The sequence below is a fragment of the Drosophila takahashii genome, chromosome X, assembly GCF_030179915.1.
Source record: "Drosophila takahashii strain IR98-3 E-12201 chromosome X, DtakHiC1v2, whole genome shotgun sequence".
In the NCBI taxonomy this organism is placed as follows: domain Eukaryota; kingdom Metazoa; phylum Arthropoda; class Insecta; order Diptera; family Drosophilidae; genus Drosophila; species Drosophila takahashii.
In genome coordinates this window covers 14,400,807-14,427,274 of record NC_091683.1, presented here as the reverse complement: position 1 = coordinate 14,427,274, position 26,468 = coordinate 14,400,807, and the positions used below count along the sequence as shown (strand labels likewise).

Sequence of the window (26,468 nt, the reverse complement as noted above, 5' to 3'; positions counted from 1 at the left end):
ACTTTTATTTACTGTTTAATTTTTTGTACTCATCATCAATTTCTTATTAATATTGTGTTTATGTTCTTATTATTTATTTATTAAATATATATCTGTATATAATACTTAGTTTATATAATATGAGATGTTACGAGAAGCCAATGATTTGGACCACTATTTCCATTGTTCTGGTTTTTTTGGGGTGGAAAATCAAAATCTTGATTTTTTGTAAAAAATTAGATTTTTTATTATAGATTTTTTGCTGTAACTTGGTCAAAAATGGTCCCAAACCAAAAAGGCGCACTGTTTTGAACAGCTAATGACCTTATAATTAATATCAGTGCACTTTGCGACTGATTTGAGAAAATTAATTTTCGACCCAATTTTCGCTTTTTTTATAAGGGGTACCATCATAATTTTTTCGAAAAATGGAAAAAATTAAAAAATTCCAGGTTTAAATGCCAATCGATTGGGAATTTTATTACGAGCTCAACGAGGTATGGAATTCCATATTTGGACCAATATTTAATAAAGCTGTGTTTTATTTTGAATTATTTTACACAATTTTACAGTTTTACAGTCCCTGTAATAAAGCTGTGTTTCATTTTTGATAATTTTACGCAATTTTACATTTTTTTACAGTCATTGTAATAAAGTTGGGTTTCATTTTGGATAAATTTGCGGAATTTAAAATTTTTACAGTTTTACATTCATTGTAAATTTGAATTACAGTTTTAGAATCACTTTTGGTCAAGGTCGAGACTCAACCCAGTTACCCGAATTTTACATGACACAGCCGAGTCTCAATCCCTACTTTTCCGGGTGACCATTTACTCATTTAAATGATTAGCCGAGACCCAACCCTATTTTACATCGTGCATACATTTTACAAGCAGTATCCGAGTCTCAAACCAACCCCCTATTATGCCAGGGTGACCATTTTACCATTTTAATAAGTGGCAACCCTGCGCCCAACAGCTGTTTTCCCTACCGGCTGTAAATAAATCGTGGAAATTCCACAATCTTTGTTTGTCCTACGCCACCACCCACTAACTGGGCTTGATGAGAATCAGCAACTAACCCAGGAGCCAGGAGCCACACACGCCCTTACAAACGCACATTCCATATTCCCGGGGAGGCGGCAGCAGCCATACATCGCGGGAGGGGGCGTGGCGGTGCCCGGCGAGCTTCGGAGTACGTGGCAATGAAACTGCAACTGAAACCGAAAGCAAATTAAGTTAAGCCCGGAACTTAACCCATTCGCAATAGCAATCTCAGCGACAATTGCAATCTCAGATCCCGCCCAACCGAGATGACGGCCACGTTGCGTTACCGCGGCGACAAGAGCAATCTGCTGGAGCTGGCCAAGAATCTGGATGCCTTCAAGAAGGTGCCGGAAAAGTACACAGAGACGACGGAAATCGGAGGGACACGTAAGCAACTCGATATCATTTCCCCGTTGAAACGCTAATCCATTATCCACTTAGTATCCCTGCTGAGCCGCCTGTTGATCGTGTACCTGGTCTACACGGAACTCCACTACTACTGGCACGAAACGGACATTGTCTACCAGTTCCAGCCGGACATCGCCCTGGACGAACAGATCCAGATGCATGTGGACATCACGGTGGCCATGCCCTGCGCCTCGCTCTCCGGCGTGGATCTGATGGACGAGACGCAGCAGGATGTGTTCGCCTACGGGACGCTGCAGCGCGAGGGCGTCTGGTGGGAGATGTCCGAGCAGGAGCGACTGCAGTTCGAGGCCATCCAGATCCAGAATCACTATCTGCGCGAGCAGTTCCACTCGGTGGCCGATGTGCTCTTCAAGGACATCATCAGGGATCCGCATCCGGGCCGGGAGAGTCCCTCGCAGGCGCCCGCCGCTCCTCCGCCCGGCGCCCTCGATCTCTTCCAGCTGCATCAGCCAGACCATCAGGCGAATGGCCAGCCGGAGAACAAGTTCGATGCCTGCCGGCTGCACGGTACGCTGGGCATCAACAAGGTGGCCGGAGTGCTGCATCTCGTGGGAGGAGCTCAGCCGGTGGTGGGACTCTTCGAGGACCACTGGATGATCGAGCTGCGACGGATGCCGGCGAACTTCACGCACCGCATCAACCGCCTGAGCTTCGGGCAGTACTCGCGGCGGATTGTGCAGCCGCTGGAGGGCGATGAGACCATCATCCAGGAGGAGGCCACCACCGTGCAGTACTTCCTCAAGATCGTGCCCACCGAGATCCAACAGACCTTCAGCACCATCAACACGTTTCAGTACTCCGTCACCGAGAATGTGCGGAAGCTAGGTGAGAAAACGAGGTCTAGAAAGGGTATTTCAAATAGGTTATCAAAATTATCATAGAATTGAACTATTGGATCCATTTCTAAAGATCTCAACTCTTATGTTTTGAAGATTGATTTAACATAAATGAAGTATATATTTATATAACTTTTTAAATATTCCTATGAATATTATTTTGAGTAAATTATATTGAGTAAATTATATAAATATTTAAATATTCCCATCAATATTATATTGAGTAAATTAAAAACCATCTTAACATCTTTCAATTGAATATCATTCATCAACTTTCCTTTATCCACAGATACCTAATGCAATTCGAAATATTTAAATATTTCCATCAATATTATATTGAGTAAATCGTATTAATTTCCCAGAAACTATTAGATCCATTTGTAAAGATCTTAACTCTTATGTTTTGAAGATTGTTTTAGCATAAATTAAGTATATTTGCCAAAATATTTATTTATTTTATAAGTCATCCCAACGCTACAAGCTTCGAGCTTATTATTAATGCGCTAGTCACAATTTAAATAAATATTTAAATATTCCTATTAATATTATTTTGAGTAAATTATATAAATATTTCAATATTTCCATCAACATTTTATTGAGTAAAATTAATTTTAATATCTTCTAATTGAACATCATTCATCAACTTCCTTTTTATCCGCAGATTCCGAACGCAATTCGTATGGCTCCCCTGGCATTTACTTCAAGTACGACTGGTCGGCCCTCAAGATTGTGGTGGGCAACGACCGCGACTACCTGGCCACCTTCGCCATCCGCCTGTGCTCGATCATCTCCGGCATCATAGTCATCTCGGGGGCCATCAACTCGCTGCTCCTGGGCCTGCAGCGCCGCCTGCTGCGCACCTTTGCCCCGGAGCTGTACCACCGGCTGGCCAGCGCCAAGCCAGCGAATCCCTCGGCTGCTCCTTCGACTGCTGCTGCTCCCGCTCCTCCGCCGCCCGTCAACGAGCTCCTGCACACGGCCAACCTGATGGCCAGCGTCGACATCTCGGCCTATCTGCCCACGGCGGCGCCGCCGAAGCTCAAATCCGGCCTCTAACCCTTTGGGTAGCACAAATCTCAGTAACCGAAGCTTCCCCTCGTCTTACCTTTGATCTGGTCATGTTGGAGGAGTGCGAAGTGCTTGCCAGGAATTCAGGGAGACGCAACACCTTCTCTTTAAACTAATTTCTTGTTTATTCTTTCATTAAGATACGAAAAAAAAAGCACACACAAATATGGCAAGAATGTTGTACATAAATATTGATAAGCACAAGAACTGTATGTTTTCCTTGGCTCAATCGCTGCCCAGGATCCCAGTGTCGATGTTGCTCCACTTGCCGGACCTCCGGTAGCCGAACATGCTCTTCAGGATCTCCAGGCCGGACTCCACGGTGGTGCGCACGTCGCGCTCGCTGCCCAGCTTCGGGTTGATCTCCACCAGGTCGACGCCCTGCACCCGCTTGGTGTCCCTCAGCGCCTCCACGATGCTGATGCCCTCGCGCAGGGTGAGCCCGCCGCGCACGGCGGTCCCGGTGCTGGGCGCCACGTTGCTGTCCAGGGCGTCGATGTCGAAGCTCACGTGGATCTTGTTCTGCGGATCGAGGGCGTCCAGGGTCATCTCGATGATCTTGGGCACGCCCACACGGTCGATGGTCTGTTGGGGGAGGAATCAGGGGATCAGAGGTTGAATTAATGCCTTTCTGGACTCTAAAGCTATTCTTTACAATTTATTCGAATACTAAATTGTATACAGAGTTTTATCAAAAATTTTTCTTATTATTAATGCCATATTTCATTGGCTTTCAAGCTAGAAAACCTTTAGAACATGATCGTTAAAACTTTAAACTAATGATCTTGAAATTAACCAAGATGTAAATTTAAATAGTACAATTTACCACGGTTTACTATGGTTTTTTAAACAGAAACATAAATAAACCAAGATGTAAATTCCAAACATTAAAAGAATGTTGGCTAAAAAGTGGCCCAACTTTAAAGGGAATATGTTTTAATGTGGACTAGTGATTTATGTGATTTCAGTTCAGTCTGCAGCACTATATATTATATTATATTATTTCCCGAAATATGGCTGTTTAATACTCGCTCATTTTTTTAGATAAGCTTTGATTGTCGATTTAGTTCCTCGGGTTCATGACTACATAATTGCTTAAGACTTGTAAGTAAAATTTTAATAATTATAAATAAAATTTGTATTCGAAACCTGAACTCGCTGTGTCGTATATTATATTCCTTTGAAAATGTTAACTACACAAAATGATGCTATCTGGGTTTGGTCCTTCAATTATCCTTCCTTATCGCAACTGTACAAAAATATGGCATCATTGCACTTCCCCTGCCGCATTTTCGCAGGCGAGTTTATTGTCTATTGGAAAATATTGGTATTCCAATTCCGATCGAACTAATGAGCGATAATAAATTTGCAGCTTTGCTGAGCGGCCGGAAATTCGCAGCCAAATCGGGAGCGAGGGCATTAAACAGGGACCATTTTTCAACAGACGTCGATTTTGCACGAGCCATAAATAATGGGCAACGAGCCGTTTCTGACAAGGATGCGAATGAGTTCCGAGTTTTTGGTTTTTGGTTTTCAGTTTCGAGCTCCGAACTCCGAACTGCGGATGTGGCCAGGCACGTAATTTGCTGGGATGGTGAGTCACCACCACCGAGTTTCTCGTTTTCGAGATCGGAAGTGGAAGTCCTGTAACAGGGGGTGGCAAAAGTGGTAGCAGCAGTAGGGACAGCAGACTGTCGACTGCTGGCGACAACCCCTATAAATGCCAAGCTTACAACGAAAAACGAAGGACGAAGGACCTCTGTGTGTAATGCCCTCGGCAGTCACGCACGATCGTCATCCGATCCTGCCCCATAAACAGGGCTAGGATACAGGGACAAGGGACTAGGGACTTGGGACTAGGGGAAGAAACCGGAATTTTACAATTTTTACAACTGCCAGCGAGACTGAAAAGGATGCGATCGGAAAACCGAACTGGAATGCAGTGAAATGAAATGCAATTCGGGAGAAGGACGATCGAGGCTTTCTACCTAGGTGCGGCTGCCTTTCTCTAGATTCTACACAGCGAGAAAAATAGGGCCCCATTGAAATGGCATCATATTGTAGTGATATTTGACATTTTACAACATGAGATATCATGACATTCAATAATATCCTTCGTAATACTACCTCTATTTAGTTTCTAAACAACTAAAAAATATCATACACAATATCCTATTGAAATACCAATATTACAATTACAATTTACATTTTTAAAACATTGATTTATGAATTAGATATCCTATTGAAATACCAATATTACAATTCGAATTTAAAATTAAAAACATTAATTTACGAATTAGATATCCTATCAAAATCCTCTATTATAATACCAGAAATTCATTACTTATATTTTTCATAAAACTACTCTCTCAGTGTACTCACATCCATCGCATAGTAGCGTATCCCGACTTTGTTCAATATGAACGCCTCGTAGGGGTCAATGTCCCGCAGTCCGATGTAAACCAACTGATCCTTGGGCAAACTGAAATGACAACCAGAATACATGGTGAGATCAATAAGAAGCAAAACAGTACGTGGCACATGCGCTAAGAATGAGGGATACGAATGGGATCTCATAGGCCAATATGGGATAGTTCTGGGATATGGATAGTGTACAGTGGGCCGCAAACAGCTGACGTGTAAACAAATAGTCGTGGGTTCCAGTCGAGGGATCACTGAACTAAAAATTATAAAGAGGAGGATGAGGAGGAGAAACAGGAGAAGCCCTCGAAGTGCGGGTAGTCTTGTCTTTTTGGGTAAAAAAACCCCTTTTGGTCACTGATCCTTGCCAAAGGGGAAAGGGGCCTTCAAGTTTGTGTTCCAGTGATCGTGCTCAAGTCCTTTTCCTGACAACTCAATATTGGGTTAGGTCAGAAAAGGAGAGTTCCTCTGATAACTTTAACTTTCAATTAGCCAAAGATATCGTTAAGATCTTTTTAAGAACAGGGTAATTCTGTTTACTCAGTTGGCGTTTAATCACATTAGAAACATTTCAGTGATCATGATCAGGGATCTTTTCTATAAACTACCTATTTGCCTCCTTTTCTAAAGAATCTATTAATCCTCAACAAATCTGACAGCTTGCCAACTTTCTCACACTGCGAAAATGGGATTATGAAAAGTTCTATTATAATTTAGCCCTAAACGATGGTATAATTTTCTAACTAACGAACTAAAGATCACAGTGAATATAAATAATAAAAACGATTAGTTTGACAAATGCTCGACCGAATTTCAAGGTGAAAGACTATAATAATAGTTCAATTAATCATTCCAAAATTGCGCATTTCCTTTGCCAAAATCAAATGTTTTACTGCTCATCCTGATCCTGCCCCCCTTCGTTCCCCTCCATTCGCCATTCACCATTCACCATTCGTGATCCTGATTAGTAGGCCAGGTGGCCAAAAGTCCTTGGCCCGATCACGTTCGCAACCCTAAAGGACTGCAACCGAATCGGATTCAGAACTCAGAATTCAGAGTTCCGAATTCAGAACGAGAGCAGGCTGCATTGCGACAAAGGTGAAAATGTCTGAAAAGGAAAAACGGCAACAAAAACACAACACAAGCGGGAAAACAATGGAAAAAAGTAAGGGGCAGGAGGAAAGGGAAACACATGCCACGATTCAGTGCCGAATGTCCTGCGATCCCCCTTCCAAAAGTCGCCGCCCCTGAATTCCCATTCCTGCTTCGATCGTGTGCATTGCTCCTGGACTTTGAACCCGGTGTCTTATGGTAATTTTTATGATTATTACCATTAGTTTCGGGGGAAAAGTGCATCTGTCGCCGGCTGCAGATCGGTTCGGCTTCCTAGCCGATCCCACAGATCCCATAGATCCTGCCGATCCTGCCTACCCAATCTGAGTCCTTGGATCGTGGACATTCGAGTGCAGTGAGACGTGCAAAGTTAAAAGCGCCCTAAGGATCATTATGTAAATATTCGAAGAGAGAAAGGGCCAGAAAAGGGGGTGGCTTTCGCCCGATAAACACACGGTACGAAAGGATATTTTATTTTATTTTTTATGTATAATTTTGGAAATACTTGGATCTCTTAAAAAAATCCCTTGAATTAAACATTTATACTAAGAAGCTAATGGTTGGCCCTTTTAAGATCTAATATATTTACTCTCTAGCTTTTCCCTCAGAAGAAGACTTGATAAAATTCGTTAAATACGTTAAATTAAAAATCATTGAAATATACTTATATACCTAAAATATATTTACACTATGAAGATAATAAATTACCCATTTAAGATTAATTTCCTTTTACTTTTCCCACAAATTAGACCATATACCATTGAGAATTTTGGTAATTTCTTGCAGTGTACTGGCCATTTCGAGTCCTTCTCCCTGTTTTTCCGTGTCTCCTACTCTTTCGGGCATCATAACTTTCGGTTCGGTTCGTTTTTGTGTTACCGCTATTCAGCTCGCCTGGGTGTTTATGTAACGCTAAGGGTGGGCCGAACGGCTTTTTCGGAGTACCTCCCCTCTGAGAACGGGAATTTCGCCTCGCCCAGCTTTGTTGTAGTTGTAATCTTGTGTTGGGTCTGCTTTTTTAATCCCGCTTTGATGTAACGCCGGGCGGTTGTTGTTTGTGTTTTGTTTCCGCCGTGGCTAAAACGGATTAGGCAGCCCAACCCTTTCGCTTTCAAAAACCCCCCTCGTACTTCCCCGCTCTTTTTCCAATTCGGTTAAAATAAAGTAAAAACTTGTATTGCCTACTTTTTTGGGGGTAGAAGCTGCGGTGAAATGCAAGAAATAAAGAGCACGTGGCCGGCAACTTTCTCCATCAGCATGCGTCAGCGAAATAAAAGCTGATGTAATTTTAATGGCATTATATCAGGGATCCCCTGATGGTTCCGATAAGACTCGCGGTTATCTGGAAACGTGGAAGTCTACAAATAATATCTGGCTATACATTTACTAAAAATATACCACTCCAATACCTACAATTTTATTTTAATACGTTTCTAGTAAAACTGGTTTCAAAAAAGCCACTCAATATTCAAGATAGGTGGCAACTCTCTCTTACTTATTTTGATAAAATTGTGAAAATTCTAAAAATACATTTTAAAAAACTTATAGCTAACTTATTTCCGAAATGATTCCCCCAACTTTAAACTGAAAATCCATTAATTCGACCACCACAGTAGGACCTCCGAGTTGAACTTATCAAACATCGAAAGGGCGTACATACAATATACATATGTACATATGCAGATTTGTGTGCTAAGCAAACACTTGCGACGCCGATCTGTCTGAATCCGAGTTCGCATATTCTGCGAGGATGGAAGTAGCACCACCCCACCACATTTCCGTTGCCACTAGCACCACCCTTCGGAAAGGACGACAAAAACCACCCCCGGCCAAAAGTTGCGTTACAATTCTCCAAATACAGGGCAACCTCAATTTGGTGGACCCACTTATCAAAATTATTTTAAGTTTCACTAACATAATTCAAAACTAAGATATATTTAAAAAATAAGACAAAATCCCATTGATTTTTTGTTTTAAATGCTATACTTGCGGTAGACTTTACTGTACCTCATTTCGCGACTCTGGGTCTCCTGTTTTGTAAATTGGAACAGAGCGTCCGACTGGAACAGGGTAAAAAATCAGCACATGGAACAGGAAGTTACAAGGGTTGGGGGAGTCGGCGGAGGGTGGCTATTCGCCTTATATGGCATATACTATATACTATGTGGCGTGTCGAGTGCCGAATGCCGAATGCCGAATACAAGCGCAATTAAGCACACGCACGCAACAGAAACGAAGGGAAACATTGAAAAACGACAGGATTGCAGTGTGTTGAAATTGAACCGGCTCTTGGAAATGGGTCCTGGGTTTTTGGGTTTCATTGCCTCTGGTAGGGGGTGTATGTACGAGGCATGATGCACGCGGAAACCACCCCAGCCGTTGGCGTTGGTGGTTGCTAGTGCAAAAAAAAAATAAATAAATTATAAAGGAAACGGAACCATAAGCCCAAAACAGCCCTTAGAACGTGGCCATTTGGCAAGGATAATGGTCGCGTGCATCATAAAACGGTTGACGACCTCGTTGGAAAAAGCCTATAGCCATGATTTCCAATACGATCGTTCTAATGCCTAAAAATCTGGGTGCAATGTGCTTCGGTTTAAAAACAACGGTGGCGAATTCGCCGCTCTATACTCAATATGGGTGGCAACTCTAGACAGCTTCCCAAATATAATATAACTCGGAGAAATTTCAAAAAATTATATAAGTTTGTGGGCAATTATATAGGTATTTATAATCAACTGAGTATAAAATATTATATGGGATATTAATTATTTATTTTAAATGGCTAAATTGCTTAAAGAGCGCTAAAACATTTCCAAGCGCTGGAATTAGAATTGACAACTCTGCTGCTCTCTTTTTTCTCTTTATTTTTTTGCTCAGAGAGTAACCGCCATTTTTGTATTAATCCGCGGTTACACTGTCATTTAAATCAACCAATTGCACTTTGCAATTTTATGAAAAAAGCTTTGTACTTATATGATATGATATTAACTTAGATAATAAAATGCCTTAACTTTTGGGGAATGAAATAAATTTAGGTTTAATTGTCATAAACAATTTTTGTTGGCCTGTGTGAAAACGGCATCCAACTGAACAAAACCGATGTGCATGGGTGTAGGGGTTTCCCCTGGGAAAAAACTTAAAAAAAAAAAAGAAATTTGGCGCCAAACTTATTTTTTTTAATTCACATGAAAAGTAACATAGATTTATTTATTACTTTGTTATCTGTTCAAAACAGTATGTATTTTTGGTGTAGGACCATTTTTGGCCAAGTTACAGCAAAAAAACAAACAGAAAAAATTCAAATTATTACCAAAAACCCGGATCCCGATATTTTACAAAAAATAATTCGTTTTTTGACCGTAACAATGGAAATATTGATCCCAACATGGATTGTCATACCTTTCTGAACTCGTTATTTAATTTCCAATCATTTAGCATTAAAACCTAGATATTTTATTCTTTTGTAATTTTTCGTAAAAAATCATGATGTACCCCCTTATAAAAAAATGGAAAATTGGCGAAAATTTTATTTTTTCAAGATCACCCGGAAAGTATTGTAGATTAAATTATTATTTTTAAATTTGTTCAAAACAGTATGAAATTTTGGTGCAAGACCATTTTTGGCCAGTTCACCCCCTAACAAAACGCTTCCGCCCACGTCTATGGCGCCTCTCTCCGCTCACTCTCGCTCTCTCGCTCTGGTTTTCCACGTTCGCTTCGAACACAACGAAGCACCCCGAGAGAGCAACCTCTGTGTGGAAATGGAAACCGAAACCGTCAGTTCCTCAATTTCGCATTTCATTATTTCATTTCCACGCCAACCATCGTGCGCCGCAGTTCGAACGCTCCTGCCACAGCGAGAGAAGAAAAGTTAGGAAAATCGACTAAACCGAAATCGAAATCCAAATCTCGTGCCTGTGTGCTCTTCTGCAATTGATTATTTTTTTCTCGAAAGCAGTGCTAAACAAGAATAACCGTTAAACTACAGCTATTGGCCGAGTCGAGCGAATCTCAATCCGAAAATGTAAGAATATCCCTCGGATATCCGGAGATACTTGTGCAACCGAGTGAAAACAACAAACACAATAACAATAACAAACCACAAACAATCTCTATCAAATTGTACCATATTTTTGTTGTTTTTTTTCTGCCAAATGATCGTGCCGCTGCATAATTGTGCAATTATACACACATATAATATGAGTGTCTGCATATATATGAATATACATATATATATCTATTTTTTTCTTCCCGCTATGCGCTGGTGGGTGTGTGCCGTGTGTGTGTGTTTGGTGTGGAAGTTTTATACATTCAAACAAATATTAATAGGCAAAGCAACAATATGCAATTTGGTGGAAAAAAGAGCGGCAAAGAGAAAGAGAGGGGGAAAAGCCAAAAAAAATCAAAAAAGCAAACCTCCAAAAGAGAAGGCGGCGGAGGAGGGATGGGCGGCGGTCGGCCAGAGTGAGAGGGGGCGGCGAGTTGTCCGGAGATAGTAGTTGCGTTCAAATCTACGCCTCTGTGTGCTGTGTATCTGTAAATGCTTGCTGCTCAAATTCAAATCTGTGTGCGTGTGAGCGGGAGAGCGGTCTATATGTGTGTGCTAGAGCGAGAGAAAAAGGGCGCAGCTAGCATATCGATTTTATGTGCAAGGAGCATTGTACGCAACAACAAAAACAACAACAGCAGAAGGAACAAGAACAGTTAACCGATAGAATTATGTAGACATTTTGTGAGGGGAGGGGGGATGCGGAGGAGAGAGAGAGAGTGGGTGGCAGAGATATTTGCAGTAAACAAAACGCCGGTTGCCATAAAAAGCAAACGCACACACATAAACAAAAGAGACACCAAACAAAATCAGTGTAGTAGTAGCAACAGAATTATTGTAATTGTAAACTAAGGGGAAAACGCGCGGAAACGCAAATTAGGACAGTTCCACATGTACACAGTTCAAAAACAAAGAAGCGATTTCCTTCAAAAAAACAAACCAAAAACAATACAAAAAAGACAGCGCGTGTTTTATCCCAGCGACAACAACAAATAACTTATAGATACTAAGTGCTAGTGTGTGTGTGTTTGTGCGAGAGAACGCGATTCGTTTTAACAAAAAGTCAAATACATACGCACGCACTAACGTATTCGTGGGTATAAAAACAATACATTGTATCTACGTCCTCCCCCCTTCACCCACCACCCATTGCCCAACCCCCCGTGGGCCCAGAACAACAACAAGAAAATATACAAATCAGTGCAAGAGATATTTGGGTATTTCAAAATAACGCAAAAATAGCCACTCACACAATAGAATTGTATAACAAACAATACAAAAAAATGCTAATGCTCTGCTACTATGTATAATATTTTTGTTATGCCTTTTTTTTGCCAGTGAAATATGAATGATGTGATTGAGAGGGGGAAAATCGATAAAATCGATTTGCGATAACAAAAACGCACGCACAGAAGCACGCAAACAGGCGCACAAACAAACATACAACACCCCCAACTAAACAAGAAAAAAAATTAAAACTAAAACTACTACCAGCAAACACATCGAATTTACCGCTTATTTTGTTTTGTTTTATTTTTGTTTTTGTCCACATCAGACGACAGCAACGACGACGCCAGCGTTTATTTATTAACAAAAAACGATTACACTACAACAAACACCAAAGTCCTGGACCACCGGAGAGTGTGTGAGCGAAAAGGAAAGCAAGGAAGAGAGAGAGGAAGAAAGTGCAAGGAGGAGCGCCGTGAGAGCGCGCGCGCAAGGATTCCAGATTCCAGAGAGAACTTAGAAAATTAATTCACTTTGTTTGCCAGCCAAACAAAACAGCAACAACAACAACCACCACCTCCCCCAAATACAACAACACACACACACTAGCTCTCTAAACTAAAACAAGTGAGTATTTAAAAGACGACGGGCTTTAAGTCGAAGAGAGCATGCTAACGGTATCGGAGATCGCAGGACGAAAGAAAGAGAGGCAGAGAGAGAGAGACTCTCAAAGGGTGCGGTGCCGTGTCAAGGCGATACAGTGAAGCCTCGATAACGAAAACGTTAATTTAAAGTTTAAAAAATGAGTAGAGTAAAGAAGTACATTTTGGATGTTTATCTCTAAGGGCATCCATAATTATAATATTTTCTTGATAGAGGTTTTAACTATCGAGGTTGAACTGTAGTTGCCATGACGATAGTTGGTGAGCGAGAGACCCCTGTCTGCGTGTCCCTGGGTCAAAAGTGGGCGGAAATGGGTGGTGTGGGATGACGACATGTGTGCGCGTGACCTTTTGACTCTTTCGTGAGCACTACAGAAAAAAAGGTGCGAATCGTCATGGCATGTTAGAAGCCACAGTGGAATATGTCCAATACGAACTACCTAAACTCAATTAGTTTTTCTTGATTTCAAAAATGACAACACTGCTTATTCAAACTATTTAAGGCTAAGCCCAGTTACAAACTCAATTGAATTAGTTTTTCCCAGTGTACATTTATTGTAAATGATCTAATGCTTAATTAAGCAATTCATTTGTCAAACATGCTTAGGTTAATTTTCGCATCTATGCAGCAGAAAAAAATAGTTTACAATATTAACCAACCAATTGTATTAAATTTTAGGTTCTATATGCAAATTAATCAAAATGCTGCCATTTCCACGGCGATCGTTTTTTTTTTTTTTTGGCAGCCCTCTGTCTCTGTCGCACCTAGTTCATTGAACCGAAACATCCGCTAGTTTTAGTTCAAGCAACAGCCGCTGTCTCTGTCCTACACTCTCTCTAGCAGCCGCCCCCCTCTGCCGCAGCCTCTGCCTTCGCCGCCCTTAGAGCGTTGCCATGTAAATGGCGAGCCGAGAGCCGGCTTAGGGGGTGGCAATGCCATGCGTTTAACCCTTAAGCGGTGGCAAGTTCCGCTTGTACATAGAAGCCGCCGTTCTGCGTTTCGCAAAAGGAAATATTACAACTTGTTCGGCTAAGGGTGGGTCTGCTGCCTATTGCTCATTTTTGGTGTTTTTTCTTTCTCCAGGGGGTTCGAGTTGATTTCTCGCATGTCCTGGCCCCTTAAGTTTAACCCTCCGTCTGCCGCATTACATAACTGGGCGGGGTACGGCACAGAGAAAAGAGAAAAGAGAGAGAGCGCTGTAACAGTTTGTCCAAAAGGAAACGATTGAGGGGGAGGGGCAGAGAGAGAGCAATAGCAAGAGCGGCTGGAGCGCAAAGCCTGGCCAGAAAGTCCTGCGCTCGCCTCAGAAGCATCCTGTGCCTGTGACGCAGCGGATCTGGCCTCGCATTTCGCTCTGTAACCAAAAGCTAAACTAAGCCCATAACTAAAGTATATTAATCCAAAAGCAGTGTGAACGGATAAATTCGAAAAGCGCACCGCAAAACGAGAGTACCAGCAAAAAAGCACGCAAATCACCGACAGAGGAAAAGCAATAAATTCGCTAAAGTTCAGTTCTTCCAGTGCCGAAGGTGTGTGTTTGTTTTAGTGCGTCTGTGTGTGTTTCGTTGTCTGGAGAGCTTTGATTCTCAGTGTGGGGGTGTAGGTGTGGGTTTGGCTTGGGGTGGCGGGGAGAGAGGGGGCGGAATAGACACTGAGAGAGCGGCCGGGAAAGAAAGTGGGCCGCTGGGCGGCGCCAGTGAGCAAAGCTCCTTAACCGCTAACCCAAAAAAGGAGAGAGAAAGAGAGAGCGACCAGGGAGGCACAAAAGTAGAGGTCCTTAAATATATGAAACCGAAAAATTAACTAGTCTGGTTGGAAATTAAAAGTTTCAAGGGACTGAGTTGGGTAAAGGATAATCTGGTTTTGTGTTTAATAAATGTACTCTCCTTTTCTGATTAAAAGACCTTTGAGGTCCTTAAAATTAATGAAACTGCGAATCTAACTAGTCCAGTCTATAACTAACCACTAAGTAAACCACAAAAGTTTCTTTAAAATATCAATAGAAAATGCTAACAATGTTTATAAGTAGGCAATGCTACGCGATCCTTAAGAGCTAAAGGCTTTGGTATTTTTGAAAACTTAACTATATCCGAAAAGCAATAAATCACTTTGAGGATCAGTCAACTATCATTTCTCGCCTTGTTCTACTGATTTACCGTATTACATTCCTATTAACCTAGCCCAATAATCCCATTATATACCCAAATAGCCCATTGTATAGCCACTAACCCTTAGTATCTGAAAAAACAAACTACTAACACATCATGCAAATGGTTTAATCTTGACATTTAACTATTCTTTCCATGCGCCTGCCCCTGCGTTGGTCGTGCCAACCAACTCAAACTCCTCGAATCCTCCCGATCCACTCACCACAACAACAACTAAAACCACCCAGTGGACTTTATGATGGCAAATACCGGAGCCGGCGGCGGAGTGGACACACAGGCGCAGCTAATGCAGAGTGCAGCGGCAGCCGCTGCGGTGGCGGCAACGAATGCCGCGGCCGCCCCAGTACAGAATGCGGCCGCCGTGGCCGCTGCCGCCCAGCTGCAGCAGCAACAGGTGCAGCAGGCGATCCTGCAGGTGCAGCAGCAGCAGACACAGCAGGCGGTGGCGGCGGCAGCGGCCGCTGTTACCCAGCAGCTCCAGCAGCAGCAGCAGGCCGTCGTGGCCCAACAGGCGGTGGTGCAACAGCAGCAGCAGCAGCAACAGCAACAGCAGGCGGCGGCGGTGGTGCAGCAGCAGCAGCAGCAGCAGCAGGCGGCGGTCCAACAGGCGGTGGTGCCCCAGCCGCAGCAGGCGCAGCCCAATACCAATGGCAATGCCGGTTCGGGTGCCCAGAACGGCAGCAACGGCAGCACGGAGACGCGCACAAATCTGATTGTCAACTACTTGCCGCAAACGATGACCGAGGACGAGATCCGGTCGCTCTTCTCCAGCGTCGGCGAGATTGAGTCGGTGAAGCTGATACGCGACAAGTCGCAGGTCTACATCGATCCCCTCAATCCGCAGGCGCCCAGCAAGGGCCAGAGCCTGGGCTATGGCTTCGTCAACTATGTCCGGCCGCAGGACGCCGAGCAGGCTGTCAATGTGCTGAACGGCCTGCGGCTGCAGAACAAGACCATCAAGGTGTCGTTCGCCCGGCCCTCGTCGGACGCCATCAAGGGCGCCAATCTGTATGTCTCGGGGCTGCCGAAGACGATGACCCAGCAGGAACTGGAGGCCATCTTCGCTCCCTTCGGGGCCATCATAACGTCGCGCATCCTGCAGAATGCCGGCAACGATACGCAGACGAAGGGCGTCGGCTTCATTCGGTTCGACAAGCGGGAGGAGGCCACCAGGGCCATCATTGCCCTGAACGGCACCACGCCGTCCAGCTGCACGGACCCCATTGTGGTGAAGTTCTCGAATACGCCCGGCAGCACCAGCAAGATCATCCAGCCGCAGCTGCCCGCTTTCCTCAATCCGCAGCTGGTGCGACGCATTGGCGGCGCCATGCACACGCCGGTGAACAAGGGACTGGCCCGATTCTCGCCCATGGCCGGCGATATGCTCGATGTGATGCTCCCGAATGGCCTGGGCGCGGCGGCGGCGGCGGCCACAACGCTGGCCAGCGGTCCCGGCGGTGCGTATCCCATATTCATCTACAATCTGGCACCCGAAACGGAGGAGGCTGCGCTGTGGCAGCTGTTCGGTCCCTTCGGGGCTGTGCAATCGGTGAAGATCGTCAAGGATCCCACAACGAACCAGTGCAAGGGCTATGGCTTCGTCTCGATGACCAACTACGACGAGGCGGCCATGGCCATTCGGGCGCTCAACGGCTATACCATGGGCAATCGGGTGCTGCAGGTCAGCTTTAAGACCAACAAGGCCAAGTAGATTGCAGGCGGAGTGGAAGTGGATACAGATTAAGATGAAGATGCAGATGAAGCAGCACCCCCGGAAACCATTGTCCTGAATCTAAACATCCTGACACACAACCACACACAACACACATATATAAATATGCATGGTATAACGGTAACTAAGCGCAACAAAACAGTATGTGTAAAACACACACGAACAAAAAAGAAAACAAGAAAGCATCAGGCAGGAGAAAGTATTCTCGAACGACAACGAAACGGCGTAAACCCAAACCCAGAACCCTTTTTAACTACACATAGATATCCCCATCCAATCCAATCCAATCCAAACCCCAAAAAAAAACAAAACAAAACCGCCGGCCAAAAGCGTTGCAATAGCAAAATTCTTCTTGTTTAGCATTTAAGTAACAAATCATTAACTAAACGAAACAAACAAAAGAAGGGAGCTGCCTGAAGTTGAGGAGAAGAAAAGCAGGGGAGTGAGAATGAACCATGAGATTATAAGGAAAAATTGCAATATTAACAACACACTCTGGCAGCTGTGGAAAGAAAGAAAGGTCAAAGGTTGCCGCAGTCAAATTAGTCGCAAAGCAAAACAAAGAAATCAACCAAACACACAAAAAAAAAACAAAGGGAAAAAGCAAAAAACTATGACAAATTTAACTTTACTAGCAAAAAAAGAAAATGAGAAATTTTAAAAATTTATTAACCTTAAGTAAAACGCAGCAATGAAATCTTCCAAACAAATGAAAACAAGAAATCTGTTAGTTACACTCCAACTTTTTCTACCATAAAAACTTCAAAACTTGAATCTAAAAAAGAGGATAAGGAAAAGGATAAGAAGAAAAACAAAAACAGAATTAAGAAATTAGAGGAGTTCAGTGTCTAGGATTTATACAAGGTGGCCCGATGGGACATCAGTTTGGCTTGATCGAAAACGGGGGCGGGACAAAAAGTATTCGACGGGGCGATCGAGAGGATCTCGAGCATATAATAGATATATATTCATAACATGGAGGCTGCTACAGTATTACAAGAAACATAAAAACATAAAAACAAAAGCTACATACTTAACAAAACGAATGGCAAACAGAGCGCACGTTTAATAATTCTAAATATATATATATCCGTATGTATATGCGATAATTCTATATCTACCTAGATATACACTTAAATATAGAAATTTAACGAATTTTTTTTGTATGTTTTGTGTGTTGTTTTCTACACTTAGAGAACGAAACCCGATTTGATCAAGCCAAACTCGTGCCCCCTGAGAGCACAACTACACACACACAGTGAAAACTGTAAAAAATATATAGAAAACATATAGCAAGATCGAGGGAAAGAGAAAGTTAGCGAACGGAAAACAAAAGTAATACAATAATTTATGCGCAAATTTGAAACGTTTTACTAAAGTAAATAATTGTTAGTGAATATTAATACTGTAATTGTGCGCGTGCAGCGCAGGTATATAGCTTGCTATGTACAGGCAAATGCTGGCGTAGGCACACCTTATATACTTTATATAATGTATAGTTCAAGGAGCAAGTAAGCATAATGAAGGAATAACAAAATACTTGCTAAACCAAAACATTTTTAGCGTTAAAACAAAGCGTAGCACAAACAATTACTAAAAACAAAAACAAAAAACGAAAAAGTAAAGCAGAAACAACCTTTTTTATATGACAACAGTTTAAAACAAAGTAAAAAACCGAAAAAAATATGAAATGGAAAATATGAATGAGGGGCATGAGCAAAAGCATTAGCAAAGCGATTTCTCTAGCCAAGTAAGTTGACAAAGGATAAAGGATAAAGGGAGGGGCGACTTATAGACGAGGATAACTCCCAGCACATCCTACATATATAATAATACCCCATCAATCCCATATCCCGACCTACAACTTTTGTGCAATTTTTGCGTTTTTTATTAGTTGAAACTCTTCTGTATATTTCTTTGCTTCTTTTGATTGTTAAAGCGAGAGAGTGAGACACACACACATAAATATCTACATATATAATTTTGATTCTGGATTCTATATTCTATACTCCGTATTCCGTATTTGAATTAAGTTTTGTTTGATTTCTTTGTTTGCTTTGTATACGAATTGTATTTGAAAATAGGCTCCTGCATATCCAGTCCATAAAACCAGTCAGACCCAACCATGCATATTTATACGAATGATTTGTGTTTGATTTGTTTATAACGTTTAACCTAAGATGACACACAACCCCAACCGATTTTGAGTTCTCTCTCCAAATAGCATAAATTCTTAACCTTAACTTAAGTTTCAACCAGAGCATTGAACAGAACCCAAAAAGCGAAATAGAAATTGATTTAACTTTGAATATTATTACGATACCTAGCGCTATGTGTAATCGGATATATATTACCGCATATATATATATCTCACTAAATATAATTATTTTTTTGTATAACTATAGGCCAACAAAGAAATCTTTTTTGTTTGAACAAAATTCGCAACAAGAACTCTAGTCAGAAGATGGAAAAGAAGAAGATTACGATGAGGGAGAAAGAAGTTTTGAGGCAGCCGCACATGTAGGGAGGAAAACATATATAGTAGATCAAAACCAAAAGAACTATGGCAATTTCTAGGTAATAAAACGATTGATTGAAGCGGCCTGCTCTCCCCTTTCCAAAGATTAAGCCCCTCGAAACCCATAAGACGAGAAGGGAGCAAAGCAAAGGGCAAGCACGAAGTCAAAGGGCAAGGGGTTTCCCCCTACTTTGACTTCCTGCTTCCCCGGATACATTTGCAATACATTATTTACAATCTGCTAGTTTATTTATACACCCACATAAGAAAACACACTGTAGGACAGGAAAGCAGGAAGAAAATCCTGTGGAAGCGAAGATTATGTACTTGATTTTGTTTAATTTGTATTTCTGTCATCACATACTCTCACACACGACACACACACACACATATATATATGTATATGTATATGTATATTCAATATTTAATTTAATTAACTAATCCTTTAATATATATATATACTTATATTTTTTGTCATCGATGATCTAATTAATTGTATTAATTCTAATTCTTGTGCAATAGTTTTAAAATGCAACTAACGGCAAAACAACAGCAACAATTTTTCAAGCATCTCAAACTATAAATTACAAATTATAATTTCATTAAGTGAAGAAGAAAACGAGAAACGAAAAAAATGAATCTTTTACGATTATGTGTAACTTAAAAGTATCATTATTCTATATACCGCAAAACGAGAAAGAAAAGCCAACCACAGCAACTACAAAAAAATTTAACAAAATATACAATTATTTTTTAAGCTAATTCGATATGTATTTCGAGTACATATATTTATATCTCATCATTTTTCTTTACCTATTTAAGTAAGCGAAGAACCAAGAAAACAAACGGAATCGAAACAAAAAACATTATTTATTGTATTTTTATAATTACGTAATTTAATTTAATTCAATTTGAATTCAATATTCCTTTGATTTTGAGCAAAGCGAAGATGAACAAGAAGATTATGATGAAGAATTAGTCTAATTATACACACAACAAAGGAACAGAGAGAGAGAGAAAAAAAGAGTGTCTATATAATATCGGGAATCTATAACTTCCCAGCTCTCTCTCCTCCCAATCTCCCCTTCTCTCGATATCTCTCTATTTACCCCTATGTTTGGTTTAATTTTAATTTTATACCTTGTATTTTATTTTGATTTGATTTCGTTTCAACAAAACCTTTTATGTTTCAGTTTTAGTTTTAATTTATGATTTTATGCTATATGCTATACCCATTTGATTTGTCACAGCAACGAGAACACAACAACCAACCCAGCGGTTTTAGTTGATATCTTAGCTATATACGATCTGTGTGTACATATGTTAACATGTAAACCCACGTTAGTTAAAGATTCCTGTGAATCCTATCGAATGAATATTATGATTACGTTTATTATTATTTAATATGCTTTATTTCCTTTCTTTGATTTTGTGTATTTTGCTTTTTGATCGGATTATGCAACGAATTATGTTTGACAATTACGATCCATTTTAAATTTATGTTTACTCTTATGATTTCATTTGATTTCCGCACCAAACAAGTAAAAAAAAAACACGATGAAAAAAATTTACTTTCAATAAAAAAAAACTTGATGAAAATTTTAGCATCATTTTTATTTATTTGTTACTTTTTGGTTTTGTTTGTTTTTTAAACTGTATTATTTTCCAACCTTGAACTACATGTTTTCCGAATCCTGAAATCCCAGGATTATCTATTCTCTATCTCTCTCTCTCTTTTTGAACACTCAAAAAAACCAGACGATCATTGAAAGATATAGGAATCGATCTAGTCAAGGCCCATCTTTAAAGTGGTGCCATCGGAATCAGTTGATCTCAGCAAAAAGACATTCCCAATCGTCCCAGTTTTGGTTTAGTACTAAATACCAACCCAATGACATGCATTCCAGTTTTTGTTGCTCGGTTTAGAGACTCTGCCAGTTGCGATATTATTTGTGTGCAAAACGAGAATACTTTTAATTTGTGTAATGCCATTATGTTTAGCGCTTATAATTAACGAATCTCATAGTATAGTTTAGCAGAAAAAGTACAGTCACCACTCCCTCGATTTACGTATATGTGGGAACATGTCGCGACATGTTCTGTGTATGATTTTGAACCTGTATCTTTGTATTGCTTAATTGTGTGTAATTTTTGTAATTTTTAGAGCAAAGTTTATCTATCATTTCGATGGGCAGAGAACAGGAGATGCTTAGCGATAGCGTTAAACGATTACACAAATGATACCGTTAATAATCATTGACAACAACAACAAGGATATATATACCTTTCTATATATATTATTATGATTAAAACGATGAAGACGACGGCGACGAGAAGGAGGAAACTATTTAATTTATTTTATTAACATATTTATATCGATTAATTAATTAATTAATAATATTTATCACACATTTCAAATGATATTTCAAAATGGAAAACAATACAAAAAAAAAACGAATACAAGCAAATGAGAAAAAAGATATTAATATTATAAATGTATTTCAAAATATATGATTATGAGTTTTTCTTGCTTTTTGCATATATATGTATATCTCTCTATATAGTATATATCAGAACACACCGAACTTTTGTTTCAAGATTGAGTTGGATTTTGGTTACCTTAACTTTCTGTTCTTCATTTTTTTAGAATTTCAATTCAGACTATGTTGAAAGTTCTTTCGGAGTTATGATTGAGTTCAAATATATTGCTTTCTCGTTGGAACATTAGAATTTGGGTTGTCCTTACGTTTTCTCTCTTTGTAATTTGTCATCATAGACGGAGTTATCTTTGGTTTTTGATTCCTTTCTATTGAAACATATATATTTTTGACAGTGTATCTCACACTTACACACAGCTACACAACACGCTCTCTATTTCCAAAATTTGTTTCAGTTTGTTGTGTGCCCCCCTCTCGAAAAAAGAGTATGCTCTTTGTTTGCTCTTATGATTTCGCTCAGTGTATTTTGAACGTACGCTTCTTTGGTCCCAGTGTATTAAGCCAGCTGAGAAGGAAGATTAACGAGATGATCATGATGATGATGATATGGAGGGCATTTCTTTGAAAGGAAGACAATCCGAACCGAACCGATCCGATCCGATTTTGACATTTGAGTTGATTCCCCTTTCGTTCCTTTCGTTGTGGGTCAACTACTATATACATATACTCCCGATCGATCTGTAGCCGATTTTCGTTTCCGGATTTTCGATTTTCAGTTCGTTGTTGCAGTTGTTATATATATTGTTGTATTGTTCGTATACCTCACTCACTTTTATTGTTTCGTGTGATTTTTCGGTAAGTAATCGGAGAAGATAGCGCATCGGCGATCGGACCGATCTGGCGCCGATCTGTACAATTTTTGGCACACATTTTTTTCCAATAAACATTTTGTCAGCAAAACTGATGATTTCTCTAAATGGTTTCTTTCTCTTTTTATTAATCTATTTGTAGCAAAAAAAAACCAAAAAACTGTAAAGTTAACACATGAAAATCCTGCAGCAAAAAGTATAATAATTTACGAAGCATTTTCTAATTTGTTTCTTTCTCTTGATTTATTTTCAGGCGTGTGTTCTTGTTGTTCGTTCGATTTTGAATTGAATTTATGCAAAAAAAAAGCCAAAAACAAACAAAATATATTTCAAACACATTTCTTCAAATTGAATTTCAATATTTCGATTGAATTGATTAATTGATTACTTGGTTAAAACGATAATGATTGTGTAATTATATTGATTGATTGATACTTTAATATTTAATATTAATTGTAATTATTTAAAGCATAAACCACAGATGACCCCAGATCCCAATCCTTGACTCCCAATCCTGAAACCCCCACGATCGATGTACATATGATGTACAGACATGATTTGTATTTCCCACACATGTACACACAGAGAAACACTTACGTTTTGTATTGTAATTTCAAAAAGAAAACCTTAGCCAGCCACAGATAATTTTCAATTTCAAAGAACTCGAATTTGAAAGCTTTTTCTAGTTTATAGACTTGATTTTCAACCAGCAAAGCACTATCCACCATCCTCACACCCAACCACTACTGTCCATCAGAAACTCAGATAAGTTAACCAAAAGGGTAGTCAGACAGTCGAAATTTTATAACTCTAAGTAATTGCGATTAAAACCAATTTTCATTTGATACAAAGATCTATTTTAATTTGGTGTTATCTAAAGATTGGATTGGATATATTTGTAATATATTTATTTGGAGTTATGAAAATTCAGCTGAGTATCTATTTAGTTGGTCAAGAGCCTTCGTCTGATAATGTATATAAATCTGATTTCGATTTTCGTTCTTATTTCGGTTTTCATTCCGTGCCAGTCATTCTGTCCGTTCAATGTGATTATTTGTGATTTGTCGTGTATTTGGAAATATTCCACAATTAACAAGCCTTTGTTGTATACTTTTTGAGTTCGAGTCGAGAAGAATTTGAGTTTTTCACCAAGCCAATAAGCCACTAAACCGAAGAACAAAAGCACCCACCACGCCAAAAACCCCGTCCCCGTGGTCTTAAATGTATGATGCCTAGTTATAGAGCGCCTATATAGAAACGATATTTAGAACGCGAGAACGTAGAGCTCGGATTTTCGTTTGATTTCCGGGGATTCCCCGCAGCTTGGGTTCCGTTCCTTTTTTAACTGTGATCTGTGATCTCTGATTTGATCTCTCTCTCTCCCTTCAGTTAACTTGTTTTCTACCTTCTCGACTGACTTTCCAAATGCTTGGAAGAAAAGCACGAAACCGAACTGCCCAAGGCAACAAAAGCAATGTGTAAATTAAATAATCTATAAATAAGCAGATTAAAGGTTGATAGCAACTAAACCCAAAGACTGAGGCAAGCACAAAAAAATGAATAATGAAACCAGAGAAAAACAAATCGAAAAACAAGAGTCGAAGCAAAGAATCAAATCAAACAAAAAAAAAGCGAAATAATTCTTAGTTCGTTAAGGCAACTGTGATAAGGCGAACAAACCCCCCGCCAAAAACCCCCCACCCAGCAAACCCCCACCCCAAAACCCCCAAAAAAAAAAGAAATCAAAAAGCAATATATAATATGGAATAAATAACCCCCCCGAGAGACTTAAGTGTGACTTGTCTAGCTGTAAGGCTATAAGATCTATCGATGATCTATGAAAAAAGTGCTCTAACACGGCGTTGTGTATTTGTGTTCCTGGATTGACTCAAATATATATATAAATTTATTAAGATTTATAGAACTTTAAATGAAATCTATAAATTTATAACATTTCCGTCAATATCTCATCATTTTTTGTAGACTTTAAAAATAGATCTACAAATTATTCGAACCCATAAACTATTAAATTTACAAATTTCTAAGGAAAACTTTTTAAGTAAACAATGGAACACAAATACATAAATATTCCAACACTCACCAGTTGGGCGCGATGTCCTGGAGGCCGGCGTGCTGCCAGGTGGTACGGAGTTGTTCCAGGAGGAAGGACACGGGCATCCCATGGATGTTGCCCGACTGCGAGGTGCTATGCAGATTGATGTCCGCATGCGCATCGATCCAGACCAGCGATAAATTTGGCGTGTGCTGCAGGTGACCGGCCACCGATCCTGCAAGAGATTCCCATTCGATTTCTGGACGGAGGATTGGATGGAATGGACACTCACCGAACCCAATCGCATGATCGCCGCCAATGGCCAGGAACTGCGAGTTCTCCGCCAGCATCAGCTTCACCTGCTCGATCAGAGCCCGATTGCAGGCCATAAAGTCCGCGTAGTTCCGGATGTGGTGGTAGTGCACCCGCTGCTGCTGGAGAAGGGGCTCGTCCACGGCATACTGCAGATTACCGTAGTCCCGTATCACCAGGCCATCTAAACAATAAACCATTTATTTACACCAAAATGCTTGCAAGGTCGTTTTATTAATGGGATAGAGAAATATATATATCAGGATCCTAAAGAGGTATTTGTTATATTTTTTTACCGATGATATTATTATATTATATCATATCAGATTTTAAATTAAACTGACGTGAGGTATTATTTGAATCAACGATCTTCTTAATTACATTGGCCACCTAATCGTTCAGTTTTAACATTGTTTACTAATCCCCGACTAATCGACTGGATTTTCAAATAGAAAACATTGGTTACCTTGAGAAAAAAGGGTCTAAAGGTCAACATTTTATGAATTTACACAAGTTACGGAATAGCCCAGCGGGAACATTCCTCTGGAAAATATGATATTTTCATGAGGTTTCTCCATACAAGCGGAAGGGACAAAACCTCATTCACTCCTTACATTTCTTCACGAGGGTGTCACAAAAAGTGAGGAGTAAATGAGGTTTCTATGTGGTTTTCCAAGAGAATTTACATTTGCCCTACACCGTCGCCTGCTAAAAGATGCAGGATTTCCAACACTTTCTGCTAAAAGGAAACCACCTTCTCACTTTCCCGGTGGGAGGTTGAGTAAGTGACCCTATAAGTGCTATCCCCAGGACTCACCATGACTGCTCTGCAGCACCTGACGCAGGCTGCTCTGCCGGAGGAGATCCGGAGCGAGCTCCACGCCCTGTTTGCCCTGTCCCTTGGCGAAGGGCACTCCAATGATGCCCAGCGTTTGCTCCGGTTCGCTGGAGGCGGTGCTCTTGGCCCGATGGAGGCGGAGACACCTTGAGGCTAACTTACGGCTCCACCACATATTTGGGATGCGATTGGGTATTGAACTCGGTTCTGTTCTATGCTGTTTCGCTCTGCTCGCAACGCTGGAAGATCCGCAACTGAGTGGTGGAGTGGAGACGACAGCGACAATGAGCACGAATGACAACTATCTCTTGGGCTCTGGACCTGCCCTGATAAAGCTCGTGTGCGACAGTTCAGCTGAGATCGGCGGACATTGTAGTGGCTGTGTGCGGATAGAGCGAGTGCCGATGGGCGATAAGGCGGCTATCGCCAGATGACCTTGATCCTGGCTCTGACGACAACATCGCGGCGATGGTCAAAGCGACACTCTTTACAAAGGAAAGAGGCATACTATTCAACTCCCATTTCCTTTTCATTCAACAAAATTCCATACAACATATAGTCAATTAAAAAAACAGATTTTAAGCCGAAAACAAAAATAAATCAAAGTCGGCTTAATATAAAAATTAAACCATTTTTATAAACATTTACCTTTGTTTACGACCTCAGGTCCATGTGTTTCATCTGATCAGGAAGCTTGAGACTACACA

At 40.6% G+C, this 26,468-nt stretch overlaps 3 protein-coding genes across 5 annotated transcripts; 2 read left to right on the top strand and 1 right to left on the bottom strand.

The window, feature by feature from the left end:
* The first annotated feature begins 949 nt into the window (after window positions 1–949).
* Window positions 950–3,561, top strand: LOC108058162 (endoplasmic reticulum-Golgi intermediate compartment protein 2). Its single transcript, XM_070218295.1, has 4 exons — window positions 950–1,173; window positions 1,249–1,412; window positions 1,467–2,279; window positions 2,952–3,561. Exons 2-4 carry the CDS (start codon window positions 1,292–1,294, stop codon window positions 3,344–3,346), a joined length of 1,329 nt encoding a protein of 442 aa, XP_070074396.1. The 5' UTR covers window positions 950–1,173; window positions 1,249–1,291; the 3' UTR covers window positions 3,347–3,561.
* arg (arginase) lies at window positions 3,460–26,055 on the bottom strand. Of its 2 annotated transcripts, XM_017142729.3 has the most exons (5): window positions 25,741–26,055; window positions 24,904–25,107; window positions 24,660–24,846; window positions 5,741–5,840; window positions 3,460–3,943 (listed from the first exon to the last, which is right to left on the bottom strand). In XM_017142729.3, exons 1-5 carry the CDS (start codon window positions 25,934–25,936, stop codon window positions 3,584–3,586), a joined length of 1,047 nt encoding a protein of 348 aa, XP_016998218.1. In that variant the 5' UTR covers window positions 25,937–26,055; the 3' UTR covers window positions 3,460–3,583. The 2 variants fall into 2 exon arrangements, with proteins under 2 accessions (XP_016998218.1, XP_016998217.2); XM_017142728.3 differs by having other exon boundaries at window positions 24,660–25,107; window positions 25,741–26,043.
* On the top strand, window positions 10,691–21,760 carry elav (embryonic lethal abnormal vision). 2 transcript variants are annotated; one of them, XM_017142725.3, is made up of 3 exons: window positions 10,691–10,919; window positions 12,499–12,797; window positions 15,229–21,760. In XM_017142725.3, coding segments are annotated over exons 2-3 (1,485 nt in total). In that variant the 5' UTR covers window positions 10,691–10,919; window positions 12,499–12,796; the 3' UTR covers window positions 16,713–21,760. The 2 variants fall into 2 exon arrangements, with proteins under 2 accessions (XP_016998214.2, XP_016998215.2); XM_017142726.3 differs by lacking the exons at window positions 10,691–10,919; window positions 12,499–12,797 and adding an exon at window positions 13,615–14,362.
* Window positions 26,056–26,468: the final 413 nt, after the last annotated feature.

Bases quoted from the DNA above. Each gene is read 5' to 3' on its own strand.
- LOC108058162 (XM_070218295.1), top strand. From the start codon at position 1,292: ATGACGGCCACGTTGCGTTACCGCGGCGACAAGAGCAATCTGCTGGAG. The intron at 1,413-1,466 runs GTAAGCAACTCG...TTATCCACTTAG, and splicing joins GACGGAAATCGGAGGGACAC to TATCCCTGCTGAGCCGCCTG. The intron at 2,280-2,951 runs GTGAGAAAACGA...TTTTATCCGCAG, and splicing joins CGAGAATGTGCGGAAGCTAG to ATTCCGAACGCAATTCGTAT.
- arg (XM_017142728.3), bottom strand. From the start codon at position 25,936: ATGTGGTGGAGCCGTAAGTTAGCCTCAAGGTGTCTCCGCCTCCATCGG. The intron at 25,108-25,740 runs GTGAGTCCTGGG...TTTATTGTTTAG, and splicing joins GGTGCTGCAGAGCAGTCATG to ATGGCCTGGTGATACGGGAC. The intron at 5,841-24,659 runs GTGAGTGTTGGA...TTGTCATTTCAG, and splicing joins CAGGACATCGCGCCCAACTG to TTTGCCCAAGGATCAGTTGG.